The sequence below is a fragment of the Ochotona curzoniae genome, unplaced genomic scaffold, assembly GCF_017591425.1.
Source record: "Ochotona curzoniae isolate NIBS_2020 unplaced genomic scaffold, NIBS_Ocur_1.0 scaffold_1037, whole genome shotgun sequence".
Taxonomy (NCBI): Eukaryota; Metazoa; Chordata; class Mammalia; order Lagomorpha; family Ochotonidae; genus Ochotona; species Ochotona curzoniae.
In genome coordinates this window covers 5,975,487-5,994,501 of record NW_024467083.1, presented here as the reverse complement: position 1 = coordinate 5,994,501, position 19,015 = coordinate 5,975,487, and the positions used below count along the sequence as shown (strand labels likewise).

At 45.8% G+C, this 19,015-nt stretch overlaps 1 protein-coding gene across 1 annotated transcript in view; it reads left to right on the top strand.

Annotated features, from left to right (window-relative positions):
* The window catches only part of ABCA4 (ATP binding cassette subfamily A member 4), a 119,896-nt gene that overhangs the window by 98,749 nt on the left and 2,132 nt on the right, over window positions 1-19,015 (top strand). Inside the window, exons 34-48 of the mRNA XM_040999012.1 lie at window positions 97-171; window positions 439-608; window positions 2,726-2,903; window positions 4,578-4,693; window positions 6,076-6,223; window positions 9,079-9,202; window positions 9,489-9,618; window positions 9,903-10,023; window positions 10,417-10,479; window positions 10,987-11,093; window positions 13,951-14,092; window positions 14,964-15,098; window positions 16,211-16,314; window positions 16,392-16,484; window positions 17,156-17,405. Of these exons, the coding sequence (XP_040854946.1) occupies window positions 97-171; window positions 439-608; window positions 2,726-2,903; window positions 4,578-4,693; window positions 6,076-6,223; window positions 9,079-9,202; window positions 9,489-9,618; window positions 9,903-10,023; window positions 10,417-10,479; window positions 10,987-11,093; window positions 13,951-14,092; window positions 14,964-15,098; window positions 16,211-16,314; window positions 16,392-16,484; window positions 17,156-17,405 (1,956 nt within the window). The remainder of the gene's footprint in view (window positions 1-96; window positions 172-438; window positions 609-2,725; window positions 2,904-4,577; window positions 4,694-6,075; window positions 6,224-9,078; window positions 9,203-9,488; window positions 9,619-9,902; window positions 10,024-10,416; window positions 10,480-10,986; window positions 11,094-13,950; window positions 14,093-14,963; window positions 15,099-16,210; window positions 16,315-16,391; window positions 16,485-17,155; window positions 17,406-19,015) is intronic.

Sequence of the window (19,015 nt, the reverse complement as noted above, 5' to 3'; positions counted from 1 at the left end):
TGTTTACTTCTCATGAAAAAGAAGCAATCATGAATGCTGCAGGAATTTGAAAACAACAAACGAAAGCCCCACTGCTTGTTTCTGATGGTCTCCTAGGGCCCTGTCACCAGAGAGGCTGCTAAAGACATGGCTGATTTTCTTAAACATCTGGAAACAGAAGACAACATTAAGGTGGGTGACCCGCATCATCAGCATTCCTAGAGCTAAAAGCTCACATGAGCTCATAATTTTATTTTCATTTGCCCAGCTTCATTCAATTCCATCCTTCCTCTTGCTAAAATCCAGCAAGGCAGCATGTCTTCCAGCTGCCCAATGCCTGTTCCTGCCCACATGCTTTGTCCTGCACCTTAATTTTCCCTTTAAACACCCATTGCTGTTGTTCAGGCTACATCTCAGCTGTGTCAGCATGGCCTTACAAAGCCCCATCCCACCTGCTAGGTGTGGTTTAACAACAAAGGCTGGCACGCCCTGGTCAGCTTTCTGAACGTGGCCCACAATGCCATCCTACGAGCCAGCCTGCACCAGGACAGGAACCCTGAGGAGTATGGCATCACAGCTGTCAGCCAGCCGCTGAACCTGACCAAGGAGCAGCTCTCAGAGATCACAGTGTAAGCCGCATGGTTTTCCCACCCCTCCAGAGCTGGTTGCCGCCATATGGTGCCCAGCTGGGTGGCTGTGGTACTTGATCAGGCACACTTGACCACAAGTCTTGGAAGTGTTTCGCATACCCAAATCCTTTAGCCGTTCTTTCTCCCCCACCTTTATTTGAAAAGTAAGCTTATCTTTGGGTCTGTCTACTTTGGGCACTTGTTAAACGAGCTATACAAATAGCCTCCTTTGGCAGGATTTCAAAAGAGCTGCCAGGACCTGAGTTACACCAGTCTCCCATTTCCAAGTGGTGATTGTCTTGGATTCTGGTCAAGGGGACATGCTTTAGGGATGGCAACAGGTCCTTGCCCTCTGCTAGCATGAGCTATTATGGCACCACCTCCAGCAGAAAGGTGCCAAGCCTCTGCACCTTGCAATACACTTGCTCTGTTCAAAGTCAACGTGGAGGGGCAATGGGGTTACCTATGTTAGTGCAGATTTCTTCTGGAAGGCTGTGGAGTCCTGACTTAGCTGCATTGGTATAGTTGGGATGCTACCAAGTGTATCCAAGGGTCAACCCTAAAGCCTGGGCTATGGCCCTTGGTGCCTTGCCCTGAACACCCTCCAGGGCCCTGCGGTGTTCACACTTAGTCCAAGTTTGGGCATCTTCCGCAAAGCCTTTTGTTTGTGAACTGGGCTTCTTCCTGGGATTATAAACTAGTGGTGGGCCTGGCAAGTCGGTCAATGGCTAAAGTCCTTGCCTCACACGTGCTGGGATACCAAATGGGCACTGGTTTGTATCCCGGCTATTCCACTTCCCATCCAGCTCCCTGCTTGTAGCCTGGGAAAGCAGTTGAAGACAGCCCAAAGACTTGAGATTGTGCACCCATGTGGAAGACCAAGAAGAAGCTCATGGCCCCTGGCTTTAGATCAGCTCAGCTTTGACTATTGCAGCTACTTGGGGAGTGAGCCAGAGGTGAAAGATCTTTGTCTCTCCTTCTCGCTATAAATCTGCCTTTCCAATAAAAATAAATAAATCTTTTTTTAAAAAAAAACCCTAGTGGTAAAAACAAACTAGTGGTGAGAGTACTTCACACAGACTTATGGAAAAGGTAAAAATAAAACATGCACTTATTTAAATGCCAGAAGCCTTGAAATCTGTGCCTGGGTCCTTCAATATACTCCTCTTCCAGAAACTCTTTGAGGTCGCTTGGGATGTGTTCATTAACTAAAGCTTACATAATCAAGGTGTTGTTGTTTGTCTTGTTTTTGGAAAGGCAGATTTACAGACAGAAGCAGAGACAGAAAGATCTTCCAACCACTGATTCACTCCCCATATAGCCACAATGGCCAGAGCTGAGCCAATCCAAAGCCAGGACCCAGGAGCTTCTTCCGAGTTTCCCATGTGGGTACAAGTTCCCAAGGCTTTGGGCCATTTTCTACTGCTTTCCCAGGCCACAAGCACGGAGCTGGATGGAAGGTGGAGCAGCCGGAACACAAAAATGCACCAGGGATCCTAGTGTGTGCAAGTCAAGCATTTAGCCACGAGGCCATTGTACCAGGCCCACATAATTGAGTTTTAAGAACACAGTATCTGTGGTCCTGTGTGACACAGGTCCCTGTGTGGGAACCAACCCAGATGGTGTCTTTGTGGGGTTTCTGTCCACTTACCTACTCTGCCAGGCTCCTTCTGGCTGGCCCAGGGAAGGGAGAATACAGCCCAGGTGGCCATGGGCCTGCCTGTTCTTATGTCCCTTTGGGTTATACTATGAACACCCACCTGCATCATCATGTGCTTTGTGAAAGCATAGCTGAGTAAGGTCATTTCTTGTTACAAAAGCAATCAAGTTAAAGGTCTATGTGGCTATTGACAGAGAACATTCTAGAGCCTTGAAAGACAAATTGATAGAGCTCATAAGAGCATTGCCCCAGAAGGATAGCATAAACATTCCCATTGAAAAGGACAATTCACTTGAGCTTGACCCAGGCTGGTTAGCAGTCAATTCAGATTAAGTGGCAGAAATCCAAAGGCCACCACCTGGGCTTGGGTCAGGACTTCCCAGAGCCTGGCCTCATGGTTCTTCCTGCACCTGCCCTGTCTTCACCTCTCTGCCCTGTGTTTCCTGCCCCGCTGCAGACTGACCACTTCAGTGGATGCCTTGGTTGCCATCTGCGTGATTTTTGCCATGTCCTTCGTTCCTGCCAGCTTCGTCCTTTATTTGATCCAGGAGAGAGTAAGCAAAGCCAAGCACCTCCAGTTTATCAACGGCGTGAGCCCCACTACCTACTGGCTTACCAACTTCCTCTGGGACATTGTGAGTGACAGCTCTTCCTCACCTGTAGACACCCAGGTGGCACTTGTGCAGGGCCCGATGGGGGGTGGTTGCACTGCTGGTGCCAGGATGGCCTTCCTGGCACTAATGTAGGTTGAGAAGGTCACCTCAAAGAAACTTGCCCTCAATCTCTTCTTAAACCTACCATCCCCAAAATGGTTAGCATGCCTTCTGTTAGTTGGTTCACCAGATAAATATAAGGTCCTCCACTAAATCTGAATTTCAGATAAGCAACAAATGATTTGCAGTTTAAGTATATCCCACTTCAAATATTTTATGCTAAAATGATTGTTTATCTGAAATTCAAATGTAGTGGAGTGCCCTGTATTTATATTTCTCAAATCAGACACCCTATCCAATGGCACTCCAACATGGGACATGAGCATCTTAACTACTAAGTCAGCCACCCACTTCTAATGCTCTGGATTTCTATGCTGTTCTGGAAGCTGAACCCTTGGATCTGTAATATTAGAACTTCACCCCACAAAATACAACCTGTGCCAGGGGTCATTACTTAATGAGTGACAGTTATGATTCATATCATTCACTTAGTACATCTCCAAAAGTTTTCAATTCTTGCTTGGCTTATTATCGTCTGTTTTTCAATGCACAATTATCAATGCACAGAAATGCAATGCAAGTTACTAGTTCAAAACTTTTTCTGAGCCAGTTGAGAACCTTCCCAACAAGATACCCCTTCTCTCTTTTCCCTTTCTCACACACATCAACACCCTCAATATCTACCTTCAACAAGCAGTGATGTGTCCCATTCAGCCACAATACAATGTCAGCATCGGGAAGCCAGTGCTGATGTTACCATTCAAGTTCCATCAGCAGCCCTAATAATGTCTCTGCTCTGTGAAAGGATCTGGCCCAGCATCGCATACTGCCTTTAGTTGCCACATTTCGGTCATCTCCTGGAACAGTTCCTAGCCCTCTCCTTGACTCTCACGGTCTTGACTCTGCTAAGGCATACAGGTCAGCTGTTTTACAGAGTGTCCTTCAGTCTGGCTTTGCCCGGGGTTTCCTCACGATTATCTTGAGGGTCTGTGTCCTTGGCAGCAGGACCATAGGTGGATGTTGGATTCCTCTTTAGGTGGCTGATGATTCCAAGCCGTGCAGTTACTGATGATAGGATGGTCACTTTGGTCATAACGCCTACTGCTAAGTTACTCTCTGCCCCTTTAAAAACCCCTCCCAGGTTTTCATCCTACTCAAAACCCAACCCTTCCATGGCTGCCTGCTTTTCCATGCCCAACCTAAAGGTTTAGGGACTGAATTTTTTTAGCAAGAGTACCATCATCTCTCTTTGAGCATCCTGAGGGCAGAGACTACATTTTAAGTTTTTCTCAATCCTGCACATATGCTTACAAAGAAGAGTCAGTGGGTCTTCATGACCCAATAGAAGCAGAGTGAAAGACCTGGTGGGATTTTACAATTTCTTTTTTTTAGAAGACACACACACAGAAGGCTCACTGAGCAAGAAGGTAGTAGGGGTGGGGGATCGGAGCAATAGCAACAGCTTAACACTGGTTTGTTAATCAAGAGCCATCTGGACAAAGGACTCAACACTGGAGGAACCTGGTCCCAACCCCCATTTCAAACAAAGGGGTCCTAGTTCAAGGTTAAGGCATTGGCTCCCCTCATCTTTTCCAGATGAATTATGCCGTGAGTGCTGGCCTGGTGGTGTGCATCTTCATTGGGTTTCAGAAGAAAGCTTACACTTCTCCAGACAACCTTCCTGCCCTCATTGCACTACTCATGCTGTACGGGTGAGCTCCTGGACCATTCAAGTTGAAGCCACCACAAGGGAAGCAAAGGAGAGTATGGGCTGTCCAGGAGTGATAGCATCCAGCCCCGGGCACAGCTTTGAACTCTACTAATGGAAGTGTTTTCAAGGCCTGGTTCATTTAGGGACAATGAATGAAGCTGCATATGGTCTGGCTCATCTTCCTCTTAAACTGTGTCCCTGGGAACTAGGCACTCCCAGATTCTCCCCCAGCTCTGATCTGTTCCACCTGCAGCCTATCTGTTCACCTCAGGGTCTTCATCTGTATCTGTCAGGTGTATTTTGTACATAAAAGATGACTGTAACTGAAAGGCTGCCCCTGCCTCAGGGCTGGGAGGTGGCCTGGGCATCCAGTCCAACAGAATTTTAGAGCAGAGCATGCAGTTGTGCATCCCAGGCCTACCATGGACTGCATATATAACTGTGGGCAAAATAATTCACCCACCTGGACATTAGTTCCATCATCTGTGAAATGGGAATTATGATGCCTGGCCCTTCCTTTGTGGTCCATTAGTGTGTAACTGGAGTAGCCATTTCCATAAACGTCCCTTAGAAACGGAGAATTCAGGTCCAGGGTAGTAGCTTAGTGGCTAAAGTCCCTGCCTTGCATAACTGGAATCCCATATAGACACCAATTCGTATCCCAACTGCTCCAGTTCCCATCCAGTTTCTCCTGTAAATCTGACTTTCTAGTAAAAATACAAATAATTTTTTTAAAAAATAGAGAATTCAGGAACCAGTGTGCTTACTGTAAACTGTCCAGCAAATCATGAGGATGAGTTTGTTGGGACCTTCACCTCTTCTGTGCTGACCCACCTATAATGGGTAGCACTCCAGGACAGAGAGCCCTCCCGAATGCTGTGTAAGGCTTTTTTAAAAAGTTATTTTTATTTAAGAGGCAGATTTTACAGCAAAGGGGAGACAGAGAAGGTCTTCTATCCTCTGGTTCACTTTCCTAATGGCTGAGATCAGCTAAACTGATGTGAAGGCAGGAGCTTCTTCTTAGTCTCCCACAAGGATGTAGGGACCCAAGGCCATAAACAGGAAGCTGGATTAGAAGTGGAACAGGTGGGACACAAACCAATGCCAACATGGAATGCCAGTTCCATGGAGCAGAGGCTTAGTTTGCTACACCACCATGCCAGCCGCTGCATGCAGTTTTTTAACCACCAAATACATAAACGGCACCTGTCTCACTTGCTCCCCACACAACCCCATATGGTGATCAGGACAGCCAAGATGAGGCACAGAGGCCAGGTGATGGGTGACTACTGTGTTTGAAACTCTGGCCCGTTCAAACACATCACTCACACACCACAGCGGGACTCATGCCAGACGTCCCACTAGCTGCCTGCTTTCTCACAGGTGGGCAGTCATCCCCATGATGTACCCGGCATCCTTCCTGTTTGATATCCCCAGCACAGCTTACGTGGCTCTGTCCTGTGCAAATCTGTTCATCGGCATCAACAGCAGTGCCATCACCTTCATCTTGGAACTGTTTGAGAATAACCAGGTGAGCACAACTCTCTTGGCTGTCCCATTAGACCCACAGGATCCTAGAGAGTAATGCTTGGTGAAGCAAGCACCAACTCTGGTTGCCTGCCTCCTCTTCCCCTTCCTCCCCTTCCTCCCACCTTCTCCACTTCTTGCTCATTTTTCAGCTCTGAGCGCCCCAGTCTCCTGAGTGTATTCTGCAGGTTAAGACAGATGTCCCATGATGGTACAATTTTAGATTCTTTAATCCTTCCAGAATGCTAGACTTCACACACACGTAACATTTTCAGGTGATTCCACAATTCTAAAGGAACAAAAAAAGCATGTGATAAGAAACCTCTTCTTGTTTCTTATGTGTTCTGCAGACATGTTAGCAGATAAATATCTATTCTTTCTCCCTTTCTCACCTTTTCTTATGCAAAAGTAGCACACTACCATATACTATTCTGTATGGGAGATCATGCTGAGGACAGGGTCAGGCAATCACAGTACTGAGTCACTTCTAGGAGCTACAAAGTCCAGCTACCCCACCTACAGCCTGAATAGGATTCCTACCTCTAACCATATACAGATAATCAACTCAAATGGATCAAAGACCCAATGTTAGACCTGAAACTATGACATAGTAGAAGAAAACAATGGAGAAACACTTCAAACATTGATGTAGGTGTTGACTTACTAGGTAAGATTCCAGCGAGGCTCAGGCCACAGAAAACAAAGCTGGCTACATGGGACAACTGTGAACTCAGACATTCCACACACACAGCAATGGAAATGCTCCACAGAATGAGGAGAATGGGAAAAAACACTTGCAAGCTACTTATCTAGGAAAAGATTATATATATTACGTATATTATATATTATAATAAAGAATTGTATTATGTATAATAAAGGATCATATAATATTTACATTATAATGCATATTATATAATATACAATAAGAAATTATATATGTGTTATATACAAATATATTGATATGCTGTATTAATTATATAACATTTATTATATAATGTGCTATATGTAAATATAAAACATATAACATATTGTATAATATGTCATATTAATATATAATATAGCATGTGATATTAATATATGATATATCCTATGTCATATATTGCATATTAGTTTAATGCACATATTATATTAATACATAATGAATATATGATATATATTGCGTGGGTAACAGACTGAACCAAATGCACAAGCAAGAGTCAGGTCTGGGATCACTTCAGGTGAGGTTTCTTTGAGAATACCACCCCCCCCAACTGAACTGCTTAACTCAGAACTCTAACCATGGGGAGAACTGCAGGATCTGTGGCCTGACCGTGGAGTGAGTGTATTATAACTGGACCTCCTAAGTGGCTTAGACAGAGCAATGGATGGATACTCAGACATACATGGAGGATATGGCAGTCCACTGAGACCTGAAGAGGACATCTAGTACCAGTACAGAGAAAGGAGGCCAGAACAAATTGACTAACTACCTCAGCCAAGTGTTGACAGCAAATATCTGGGTGAATGGAGACCCTAAGGTAGACTATATCAGCCAATGGAAATTGAAAGGATTTCCTCATCCTTGGAGTGGCGAGATCTATAGCATATCAGAATTATCCAAACAGAACCCTTGGAGCATGCTCCACATCAGAAACGCTGGGATGACATCAGGTGGCCATTCCCCATTCCCAGGTACTGAGGCAGCTGGGAGGCTGAATACGCCTTCCTCCCCATCTCCCCCCACCCAAGACATAGGAAAAAGAAAAAATTTGGAAACAGTGGTCTCACCCATTTTCGCCTAAACGTCTACCCTTCCCACTCTAATCAACTATGTAAGTATCATTAAAAATAAAAATTTGTATAAAAAGATTATATATAAATATATGTATGTAATAATAAAGTACATTAATATATTTAGATTATTTTATTTTACCACATTTTATTAAACATAAATTACACTCATATATTTAAATAAAGCATATATTAAATATGTAAATGCAACATATCAAATATGTAAATTGAATTGTTAGTGTAATTTATATATTTAATATGTTGCATTTATATATTTAATAATATGTAATTGTATATTTATGTGTGTGATTATATAATATTTATATGAATTATATATTTTTATATTTATACAGTAATATATATTGGATAAAGCATTAGATAGATATTGCCCAGGGCACCTGGAGTGGGCCACAGCCTGGGTGACAAGGTCATGGCATTGAGGACGGAGCTGAAGGAAGGAAAGATCTCCCAGACTTGCACAAGATCTGTTTTTCCAGATTCAAAAAGCATCTGTCAAGCCGTTAACCCAGTGAATGAAGATACCCCACACCATGGCAGATTTCTGTGACAATTTAGAACACTGGCACCAGAAAGATGACCCTAAAAACTTTCAGCAGGAGTAGAAAATGGCTACATGAAAGGATCATGGGTCAGAATGGCAAAACACACTACAAATTAGAAGATAAGTAGAGGAAAATTATTTTCTACATCTAGCCTGCTAACATTGTGAGAAGACAATATATTTTATTTTTTAATGTACTTGCAAGGCAGAGCTACAGAGATGAACAGGAACAGTAGCCATTCCTCCCAGATAACTGCACACCCACACAGGACTGGCCCAAAAGCAGTCCAGAAAGTGCTGCCTAACTGAAAGGGGCAGGTGTTACCCATCAGACCTGCAGGGCTGATGGGCTGATTTGTCATCCGTGGATAAGTCCCTTGGCCTAGACAAGCCCCTTCAGACCATGCTTGGTGAGCCCTGCCTCCCACCAGGGTGGCTGCAAAGGCACCATCCCTGGGGCCCACTTGCTCAGGAGGGAGGCAGGTGGGCTTGCCTCTACTTTCAACAGTCTTGCTTCTCTGTTTCAGACGCTGCTCAGGTTCAACGCCATGCTACGGAAGCTGCTCATTGTCTTCCCCCATTTCTGCCTGGGCCGGGGCCTCATTGACCTGGCACTGAGCCAGGCTGTGACGGACGTCTATGCCCGGTTCGGTGGGTGGCAGTCAAAGGCACATGGGGCGTGGACTCTGGTTCCATCCAGGAAGGGAAGCCAACATCAGACCCGCAGCCCGAGCTGAGGCTGGTGAAGGATTATCTTGCCACCCAGAAGGGACCAGGCTATAGAGCCACAGGGAGGGGTCAAGGTCAGGCTAGTGCTGAGGCCTTGTATGCAGCCTGGTCCAGCTGAGCCTGCTGGGGTAGCCAAGTCCTTACAGGTGAGCAGGGTAGCTGGCAGAGATTCAATTCCTATTGATTTCTCTATGGCCTCCTTCTGCAGGGGAGGAGCACTCTGCAAATCCGTTCCAGTGGGACATGATTGGGAAGAACCTGGTTGCCATGGCAGCAGAAGGAGTTGTGTATTTCCTCCTGACGCTCTTCATCCAGCACCACTTCTTCCTCACCCGCTGGTATGTCCACACCATGGCCTGGTGGTGCCAAGGGACAGCTCAGAGTGTCCTGGGCCAGACTTCACATGGGCATGGTCAGGTCCTCCCTAGGAAGCTCCACACCGTGATAACCTTTTCTATTCTTAGAGCCTGGCTTACTCTGAGGATGACACAGGCATGCTCAGATGTGCACCACCCCAGTGTTACATGATGATATCAATTCCACCTCCTAACATGTAAGATTTAATAGCAGCATGGCTGAGATGCTGAGCAACCAACCTGACCTGCCTCTTCCCTTCCTCTAGGATTGCTGAGCCTGTGAAGGAGCCCATTGTTGACGAAGATGACGACGTGGCTGAAGAAAGAAAAAGGATTACCAGTGGAAGAAATAAAACTGATATCTTAAGGTTAAATGAACTAACCAAGGTAAGGGCCTGGGTTATGTGCCATGAATGGCACATGTTGTCATTTATTTTAGAATAAGTTCCATGCTTTTGCAAGCTGGGTCATCTCTGCAGTAATTTGTCTTCCAAGAGCATCTCATTGCAAAGCATTTCCCTGATATTTGCCTTCGGGACTCTCCCAGGGCCTCAGTGGGAACTCCTCCTGCTGAGCAGCTTAATTGCTTCTTGGCTCTGTTTTGGCTCAGCTGGATCAATCACCTCTGCAATGTCAGTGCTCCCAGCACCCCTCTGAACACCCAAGCCCATACACAGCCTCCTGGTGCCCATGGACTTCTCTACACCAGCCTTTCTCCCTGCTCCTTCTTTCCCTCCCTGCTCTAACCCTACCTCAGTGCAGTGTCTCTGAATCTTGCAGATTTATTCAGGCACCTCCAGCCCGGCAGTGGATAGGCTGTGTGTGGGAGTCCGCCCTGGAGAGGTGGGTACCAGCAGACCATGCGCAAAAGGCCTTCAGAAAACCAGCCCCCGGGCGTGATGTTTTTCCACTCACAGCAGAGCTACTCAACATCAGAGTGCTGCAAGCCCCTGTACACAATTTTGCACTTTCTAATAGCTCCTTGAGAAAAGTGAACATAGGTGAAATTACTTCTAATATTTCTGGTTTTATCCATTACATCCAATAAATAGAAATAGAAATATCATTTCAGCATATATAATTAGCATAAAACATTACTAATGATATATTTCACATTTAGTGGGGGTTTTTTTTTGGCTTTGGGGTTTGTTTTTATTGTTTTTTGTTTTCTTTCATTCTTAGTCTTCAAACCCTGACATGTGATTACAGTTAGGGCCCATGTCAACTGGGACGAGCAGTGGTTGGAGGACTAATTAAGGCTAGTGTTAGATGCCTTTCCCAGCCCACATGATCATCTACACCTGACATTTCAGAATTTCTTGGTCTCTAAATTTGTGCATTTTCTCCTAGTGCTTTGGCCTCCTGGGAGTCAATGGTGCCGGCAAAACAACCACATTCAAGATGCTCACAGGTGACACCACAGTGACCTCAGGTGATGCCACCGTAGCGGGCAAAAGGTGAGTGCCCCAATGTTCCATCTCAAGGCTCTCCCAGGTCCCAGGCCATGTCCCTGTCCCAACACAGGGATAGTGATCTTTAAATCTTATGTCTTTGAGACTTTTAGACAATGAAAGATCTGTGCAATTCCCAAAGCCCAAAACACAGACCTGCTGAAATGTGGGATTAAACTGTGAGTGTTAAAGAGATTCCTCTGTCCATGTAACTTCTTGAGAAGTTCTGGAAATCACTGTATCAGTGGTTCTTAACATCTTTGGGGTCATGGACTACTCTGGGAAATGAGGAACTGTTGCACTCCCCTTCTTATAAAAGTATACCCTCACCTTCCATTACCTCCCTTTATACACTTCTGCAAAAAGCTTCAGGAACCCCGCTGAGCTCTGAAATGCAACTGATGATCCTGTGGGAGCTCCTGTGACACAGCACCCTTTCCCTGGGTTGAGTTTCTAGATGTGGGCCTATTTGTATGGGGGAGGGGCAGCTGAATGGTGGCCAGTTGTGTTCAGATGCTCAGCTTTTTGACAGACCTAGAAGTTATAAAGATGAACTGGCAGCTGAGATAAACTTGGAGTCAAGAAGGTAGTTCCTGTTAACTCACAGGAATTGGCTTCTTTAACAGCTAGGTGCTCTATGGGACAGAAAGAATAAGGCCCTCACTCGTTTGCCTCCTTCCTGGCTGTTCCTTGAAAAGAGGACTTGCTTATACATTAGGCACTGCTGCCATCTGCCCAGCATCTGCTTGAACAGAGCTCCATCCCTCAGCTGCAAATGGTCCAGGGCTCAATGGGCAGGGGAAGTCCTGAGCACATATGACTGGTTCAGATGGGATGAATCTAGTTTCCCATCTTCCATGGCTATTCCTGTTGGGTTTACAGCAAAGGGAATGAGGTGGGTGGAGCCTGGGCACAGCTGTCGCTGGCCTGCAGCAATACTACCTACAAGGCACACTCTTGAGGGTCTGGGAAAAGCCAGAACCACAACCAGACCCCTTATTACCAAAAGCTGCTGCGTTTATACCCTTCTTTCCGCTGCCTTTTTTCCCGTTGGTCTTAGCTTTTCTCCCTGCTTCTCTAGCCCTCTCTCCACTACTTTTCGTCCTGTTCTTCTCCTCGTCCTTTATTCCTTTTGTACCCCTCTCTGCTGCTTTTCTCTGTTCTTGTTCCCGTACTTTTCTCTCTGTAGGTCTTACTGCTTTTGTACTGCTTTTGTACCCCTCTCTGCTTTTTCTCCCCATACGCCTTAGCCTTTCTACCCCTCTCTGCCGCCTCGTTCTTCTCATTCCATCCATCGTTCTTCTCCCTGTCCTTCTTCTCCTTGTCTGTCTTATAGCTTTTAGTGGCTGCTTTTATACTGCTCTCCACCAATCACTTCTCCCTGTGGGTCCACTTGGCGCTACCTGATAGGCCAGGAGCAATGACATAATCGCAGCGAGGGCATCAGCCTATCCCTGTGACTTCCTGATTACCTGCTGGCAAGACCAACCCCGCCTCCTGGCCCTGGGCCAGCCGCCATCCTGCAATGGCCTTTCCTATTCCTGGGAGTGGCTCTGGCACCCTGCTCCCCACAGCTGAGTCTATCTCGCATGCAGGTCCAGCCCAGCCTGCAACTAAGCATGTGGATTTATGATGAAAACAAAGGTAGTCAGGGGGACAAGGAGACAGAGGCAGGATGTGATAGGAATTTACCATGAGACATCGTCTACCACCGAAATGAGCCACAGTCTGGTGTCCTATTGGAAGCTAAAAAGAAACCACAGGTTTAAGACAAGGGTTGAGGGTCTCCATTGAAGTAGCTCCCATAAACTTGACCAAGGATCCTCCTGGCTTCCCTGAGTAGGTTTAATTAGCCAAGCCATACCTTTGGTTGACTTTTTGTCATAGTGAGGGAACTGCAACAGGCCTCCCTTGTCCCAGCCTCTCACCTTCCTCCTTCATTCACAGACCCGAAGTTATAAAAAGATATGGCCTGGCAAGGTAATATATTTCCTACTGGAACATGTTAGTCTAAGAGAGCTGATGGAATCCAATTCACTTTTTCCTTGCTTCCTGCCAGCCTCTTGCTCTGGGCAATTACCAAATTGAATTTCCTTTTATTGACTGTATGCTAGCCAATAAACACAGCTGGAGGAATTTACTCCCACTGAGAGGCACTCAGCTTTCTTAACTACTTCCTAAATGTCTGGAAGGGATTAAAACTCACAGATTGTTTTCTTGCTTTTTAAAAGCTTTTCTAAAAAAAAAAAAAAATATATAAGTTTATTTTTATCTACTTGAAAGACAGAGAAATCTTCGTTCACTAATTCATTCCCCAAATGACCCCAGGATCCAAGAGTCCCAACAGGGTCTTTCACGTGGGTGTCTGGGGAGCCAACCCTTGAGCATTACCTGCTGCCTCCCGAGGTGTGTATCAGCAGGAAAATGGATTAGCAGTGGAGTAGCCAGGATAGGAAGCAACACTCCAGTATAAAAGACAGGCATCCCAGGCAGAGGCTTAAGCTATTGGAAAGCACAATACACACCCCCAGACCATTCTCTTAAGCCTGATCTGCCTTTGCTTTCAAACTCATATAAGAAGACCCAGTTCAAAACCAAAGCTGGTCTGGGGTGACAGGCTTCAATGATCCTAGACAATGGGAACTTGGAAAGTTCCAACTGAAGCAAGACTCTGAACTCCTGGAGTTCAACAGCTTCTAAGCAAATGTTAGCTATTTTGATTTCCAAATGCTGTACCCATTTCTGAAGCAGTAGGGGAGCAGAGGCAGCTTCTGTGTTCTGGTGGCAGAAGCTGCCCCTGCCCCAGCTCCCTGCTCACCCGCACTAGGAAGGAAACTCACTGATCACCATCCTCTACTTTCAGTATCTTAACCAACATTTCCGACGTCCACCAGAATATGGGCTACTGCCCTCAGTTTGATGCGATCGATGACCTGCTCACGGGCCGAGAACATCTTTACCTTTACGCCCGGCTCCGAGGGGTACCAGCAGAAGAAATTGGAAAGGTAAAAAAAAAGTTTTGTCATGGCCACAGAGAGCTTCGGCAAACCATAAATAAGCCTGATTCCTGAGCGTACATTCATTTAGAGATGGGAAACTGGAGCTCGTGTCTGCTTCTAACAAGTGCTCACTTGGTGTCTATTGTGTGCCAAGTACCATCATGGAAGGTAGGGACAAAAATTAATGCACGAAATATACCCAAAAAAACTCCTACCCTCACATTAAAGATAATGTACACATTAAAACTTCAACCCAGCAATCGCATTTCTGGGAATTGGCTCTGAAGATACCTCTCATAGCACAAAATGACTACACACAAGGTTATTCACAGCATTGGTGATTGCAAAATACTGAAAATTACCTATACATTGGTAGAATAATTTATGGCACATGCATAAAGCCTTAGGTAACTCTAAAAATAAATAGGAAAATTTCTATGAACTGAGATTCAATTATTTCCTATAGATATTGTTAAATGAGAAAAGCAGAGTGCTGAAGAGCACATGTGGAATGCCACATTTCATGTGTGAGAGTAAGAAAGATAAGAAAGTCTATGTATGCCCGCATACGTTTACAAATAGAACACTGCCAGCAAGCACTGACGCAATGACATCAATGACCAAAAGGAGGGAACTAGGATGAAAGGGAGCTGAGAGGGAATAGCATTTCTCTGAGGATCCCTGTTTGAAGACTTTTGACTTTTTCAAAGCAAAAAAATAAATATATATATATGAATAGGACACGGCACACCATGGCCCTATTTGACTCTAATCGGGGCTGAAGTCCTGGAGAGCTGAGACCTAGGCTTTGGATTGGTGGGGGTTGAGCCTATGCTCTTGTTTGTCTTCCCTAATTGAGCTTCTCTTGCTTCCCTAGGTTACAAACTGGTGCATTCAGAGCCTGGGCTTGTCCCTCTACGTGGACCGCCTGGCCGGCACATACAGCGGGGGCAACAAGCGGAAGCTCTCCACTGCCATCGCACTCCTTGGACACCCGCCACTGGTGCTGCTGGTGAGGGTACTGCGGCCTGCAGGGACAGCCAGCCCTGAAAGTTCAAACCAACCACGGCCTCTCTTGAGCCAGGGAAACCCAACACCTGCTGCTTGTTCTGTTCCTTCCAGTGCTCCTGTGAGCCAATTAGCCCACAGTCTCATGGATGGTCTCTATTGGGGACACAGGCTCAGTTCAACTCTATGCACTGTCAGAGGCTAGCCAGAAATTACTGCTACCTGGGACGACCCAGGTAGACAGGAGTATACACCTGTCTCAAAGACTCTGGTGACTCAGATGAGCCTGTTGAGGCCTGAGGCCCCAGGCCAGGCAGCCAGCAATATGTGAAGACATGGTCACAGCACACGAGGGAACCAGAACAGTAACCCAAGCTGTCTCTGTCCCTCTTTCCACATTTGCCTTTTTTTACTTCTTTTTTTTTAAAATTTTGAATTTTATGGTACAATTCCATAGGGCCTGGGATTTCCCCACCCAACCCACCATTTTTTTCCTTCTTTTTAAAGATTGATTTATTTTATTTGAAAGAGTTACAGAGAGGGAGAGTGGGAGGGAAAGTGAGAGATCTTCCATCTCTTGGTATACTCCTCTGATGGCTGCAATAGTCAGGACTGAGCCAGGCTGAAGCCAGGAGCCAAGAGCTTCATCCAGGTCTCCCACAAGCGGGGGCAGGAGCCCAAGTCCTTGTGCCATCCTCTACTGCTTTGCTCAGGCCATCAGCAGAGGGTTGAATTGGAACAGCCAGGACAGGAATTGGAGGCACCCAGCATCATGGGCAGCCATTACTCTGACCCCTCATCTTCTCCTTCTTTTAAGGATATTTCTATTAGTACCTTAATAAACCTTGATCAACATATGGGATGAAATGGGATTGCAGGGGTACATAGTGCCCTTTTATTCTTTGAGTCACCTCCTGCCTTCTGTACCCTGAGTCTGGGTACCTTGTCTTTGGCTGTGGAGGGAGTGCCTATGTCTGCCAGCTCACTCCTCCCAGCCCAGAGTAGCTGGAGACAGGGTGTGGGGGAATAGGGAGGGTGGTGGGGTCTGTCCCAGGAGGACACAGTACCCAGGAAAGGATAGCTCCAAGCCCACACCCCATGGTTCCCCCTCAATAGGATGAGCCCACCACAGGGATGGATCCCCAGGCACGCCGCATGCTGTGGAACACCATTGTGAGCATCATCCAAGAAGGGAGAGCCGTGGTCCTCACATCCCACAGGCAAGAGATTCCCAAGGGGGTGGGACAGGTATGGGGCAGAGTGCTCCTCTGCTCACCTCCTCTCTCCCACCCTACAGCATGGAAGAGTGTGAGGCACTGTGCACCCGGCTGGCCATCATGGTGAGGGGCACTTTTCAGTGTCTGGGCACCATTCAGCACCTCAAGTACAAGTAAGCAGGTGGAGGGGTGGAACCCTTTGTCACTTTTCATGGGCTTCAGCTGGTCCCAGGTTCTCTACTGATTGGGGAGCATCCTGCTGGCCCTGCTCCCAGGAGCAAAGCCAATCTAACAATGACTAGTAGCCCAAATGGCTGGTGAACCAGGATTCTTTTCTGGAATATTGTATGCTTTAGAGCTTGAAAAATGACCACATACTTTATGACAAACCAACAATGTTGATACTCTTGAGTGGGATTACCATAAATTGTTATAAGTCCTCATTATAGATAGTGTGCCAAAATAGATAATCTGCTCAAATAAAACTGTCATGATGTTGCCACACTCTCTTGCATTCTGATAAGCTTTAGAAACTAGGAAAGAATGGATTTATGTTAGCATGCTTTGTTTAATACCTATAATGTCATCATACACTTAAACAGAAGGATAATGGATTTGTGGCTGATGTTGAAGAACTAGACTGTTGTAATAATATGGAAGAGAACAGTGGAAGGGGAGGGTGATTGGGGAGGGTGGAAGGGGAAATCCCTATATCATGAAAAATAAATAAAAAATAAAATTTTAATTAAAAAATAAAATACTGACAGCCCAGACTATAAGTCTCTGGGAATCTGTTGGGATCCAGCCATTCCCTAACACCTGCACCACCCTGGACCTCCTCCAGGTTTGGAGATGGCTACATTGTCACAATGAAAATCAGATGCCCAAAGGATGATGTGCTTCCAGACCTGAATCCCGTGGAGCAGTTCTTCCAGGGGAACTTCCCAGGCAGCGTGCAGAGGGAGAGGCATTACAACATGCTCCAGTACCAGGTCTCCTCCTCCTCCCTGGCCAGGATCTTCCAGCTGCTCGTCTCCCACAAGGACAGTCTGTGCATCGAGGAGTACTCAGTCACACAGACCACACTGGACCAGGCAAGTCGGTCCCCTGGGAGGGGAAGGAGCTGCAGGGGCTGAGCTGGGCTCTGAAAGTCCACTGTGACCTGGAATTTATACAAGAGAGAAGCATGACATTCTGATTATTTTAAAGATTTATTTTGATTTTTGTTTATTTTATGGTGCTAGAAGGAGAGAGTGAGACATTTTCCATTCATTGGTTCATTCCCAAAATGACAACAATCACCAAGGTTAGGCCAAGCCAAGCCAGGAGGCAGGAACTCCATCGAGATGACCCACATGTGTGACAGGAGCCCAGACACCTGGGCCATCATCTTCTACTTTCCCAGGCACAGCAACTGGGAGCTGGATAGGAAGCAGAGCAGCTGGGACTCACTCCAATGTGCATATGGGTGTCTGCATTGTAGGCATTTTCCTAGCCTCCTGCACCACAATGCTTGCCCCAGACATTCCCAATTTTTAAAACACTGTTGTCCTCCATCCCTTAGCTAATTTTGTAAATTAGAAATTGTTTTCTAAGAATAATTTAGTCATCAACATCATTCTGATTTTTCTTTACATCATTCTTCCCTGCTCATTTGAAATCAACTTTATTGATTGATAAGCAATTTGACATATCATTGGCATTGCGGCAATAGTAATAAAGTCTCTCCCCATGACACTGGTATCCCATATGGGCACAGGCTCCAGTCCTGGCTTCCTCTTCTAATCCAGCTCTCTGGGAAAAAGCAGCAGAAGATGGCCCAAATGTTTGGTCTTCTGGCTTGGTGGCTGTTGCAGCTATCTGAGGAATGAACATATTGATAAAGGATCTCTCTCTCTCTCTTCCTCTCTCTTTTCTTTCTGTAACTCTGACCTTCAAATAAATGAAGACAATTTTTAAAAATATATATATGCCTAATGAATTGATAAATATGTGTTCAGTGTGGGTTTTTTAAAAATGTGATTATTGTTTTATTATTGTGAAATCATCCATTTTAAGGCTTTATTTATTTGAAAGAGTTATAAAGAGAGAGCTTCCATCTACTGGTTCACAGGCCCAGCTGGTTGCAACAGCCAGCACTGGGCCAGGCGGAAGCCAGGAGCTTTTCCCAGGTCTCCCAGATGGAAAGCAGATGCCAAAGCACTTAGGCCATTTCCCACTGCTTTGCCAGACTGTTAGCAGGGAACTGGATGAGAAGTGGAGCATGGGACACAAACCAGCACCCACATGTGACATAGGTATTGCAGGTGGCAGTTTTACCTACTACACCACAGCACCAGTACAGCTCAGTGACACAAAGTATATTCACACTGTGCTGCGCCCAACACCTCCATCCATCTCCACAAAACTTTCCATCTTGCAAAAATGCTATCCAATAAGTAATAATTCCCTATTTCCCCTCAGCCCCTGGCACTATCCTTTCAACTTTTTGCTTCTATGTACCTGACTGCTTTGTAGCTTGCTCATAGGGAATACAACAGCATTTGTCCTTCCATGACTGGCTTGCTTCACTTAGCAAGATATTACCAAAGTTCACCCATCTTGTACCATGTGTCAGAAGTTACTGCATCTATAAGCTTCAATAAACATTCCCTTGTATGTTAATGCCATGTCTCGATTATCTACCCATTTGCTCAGCACTAGA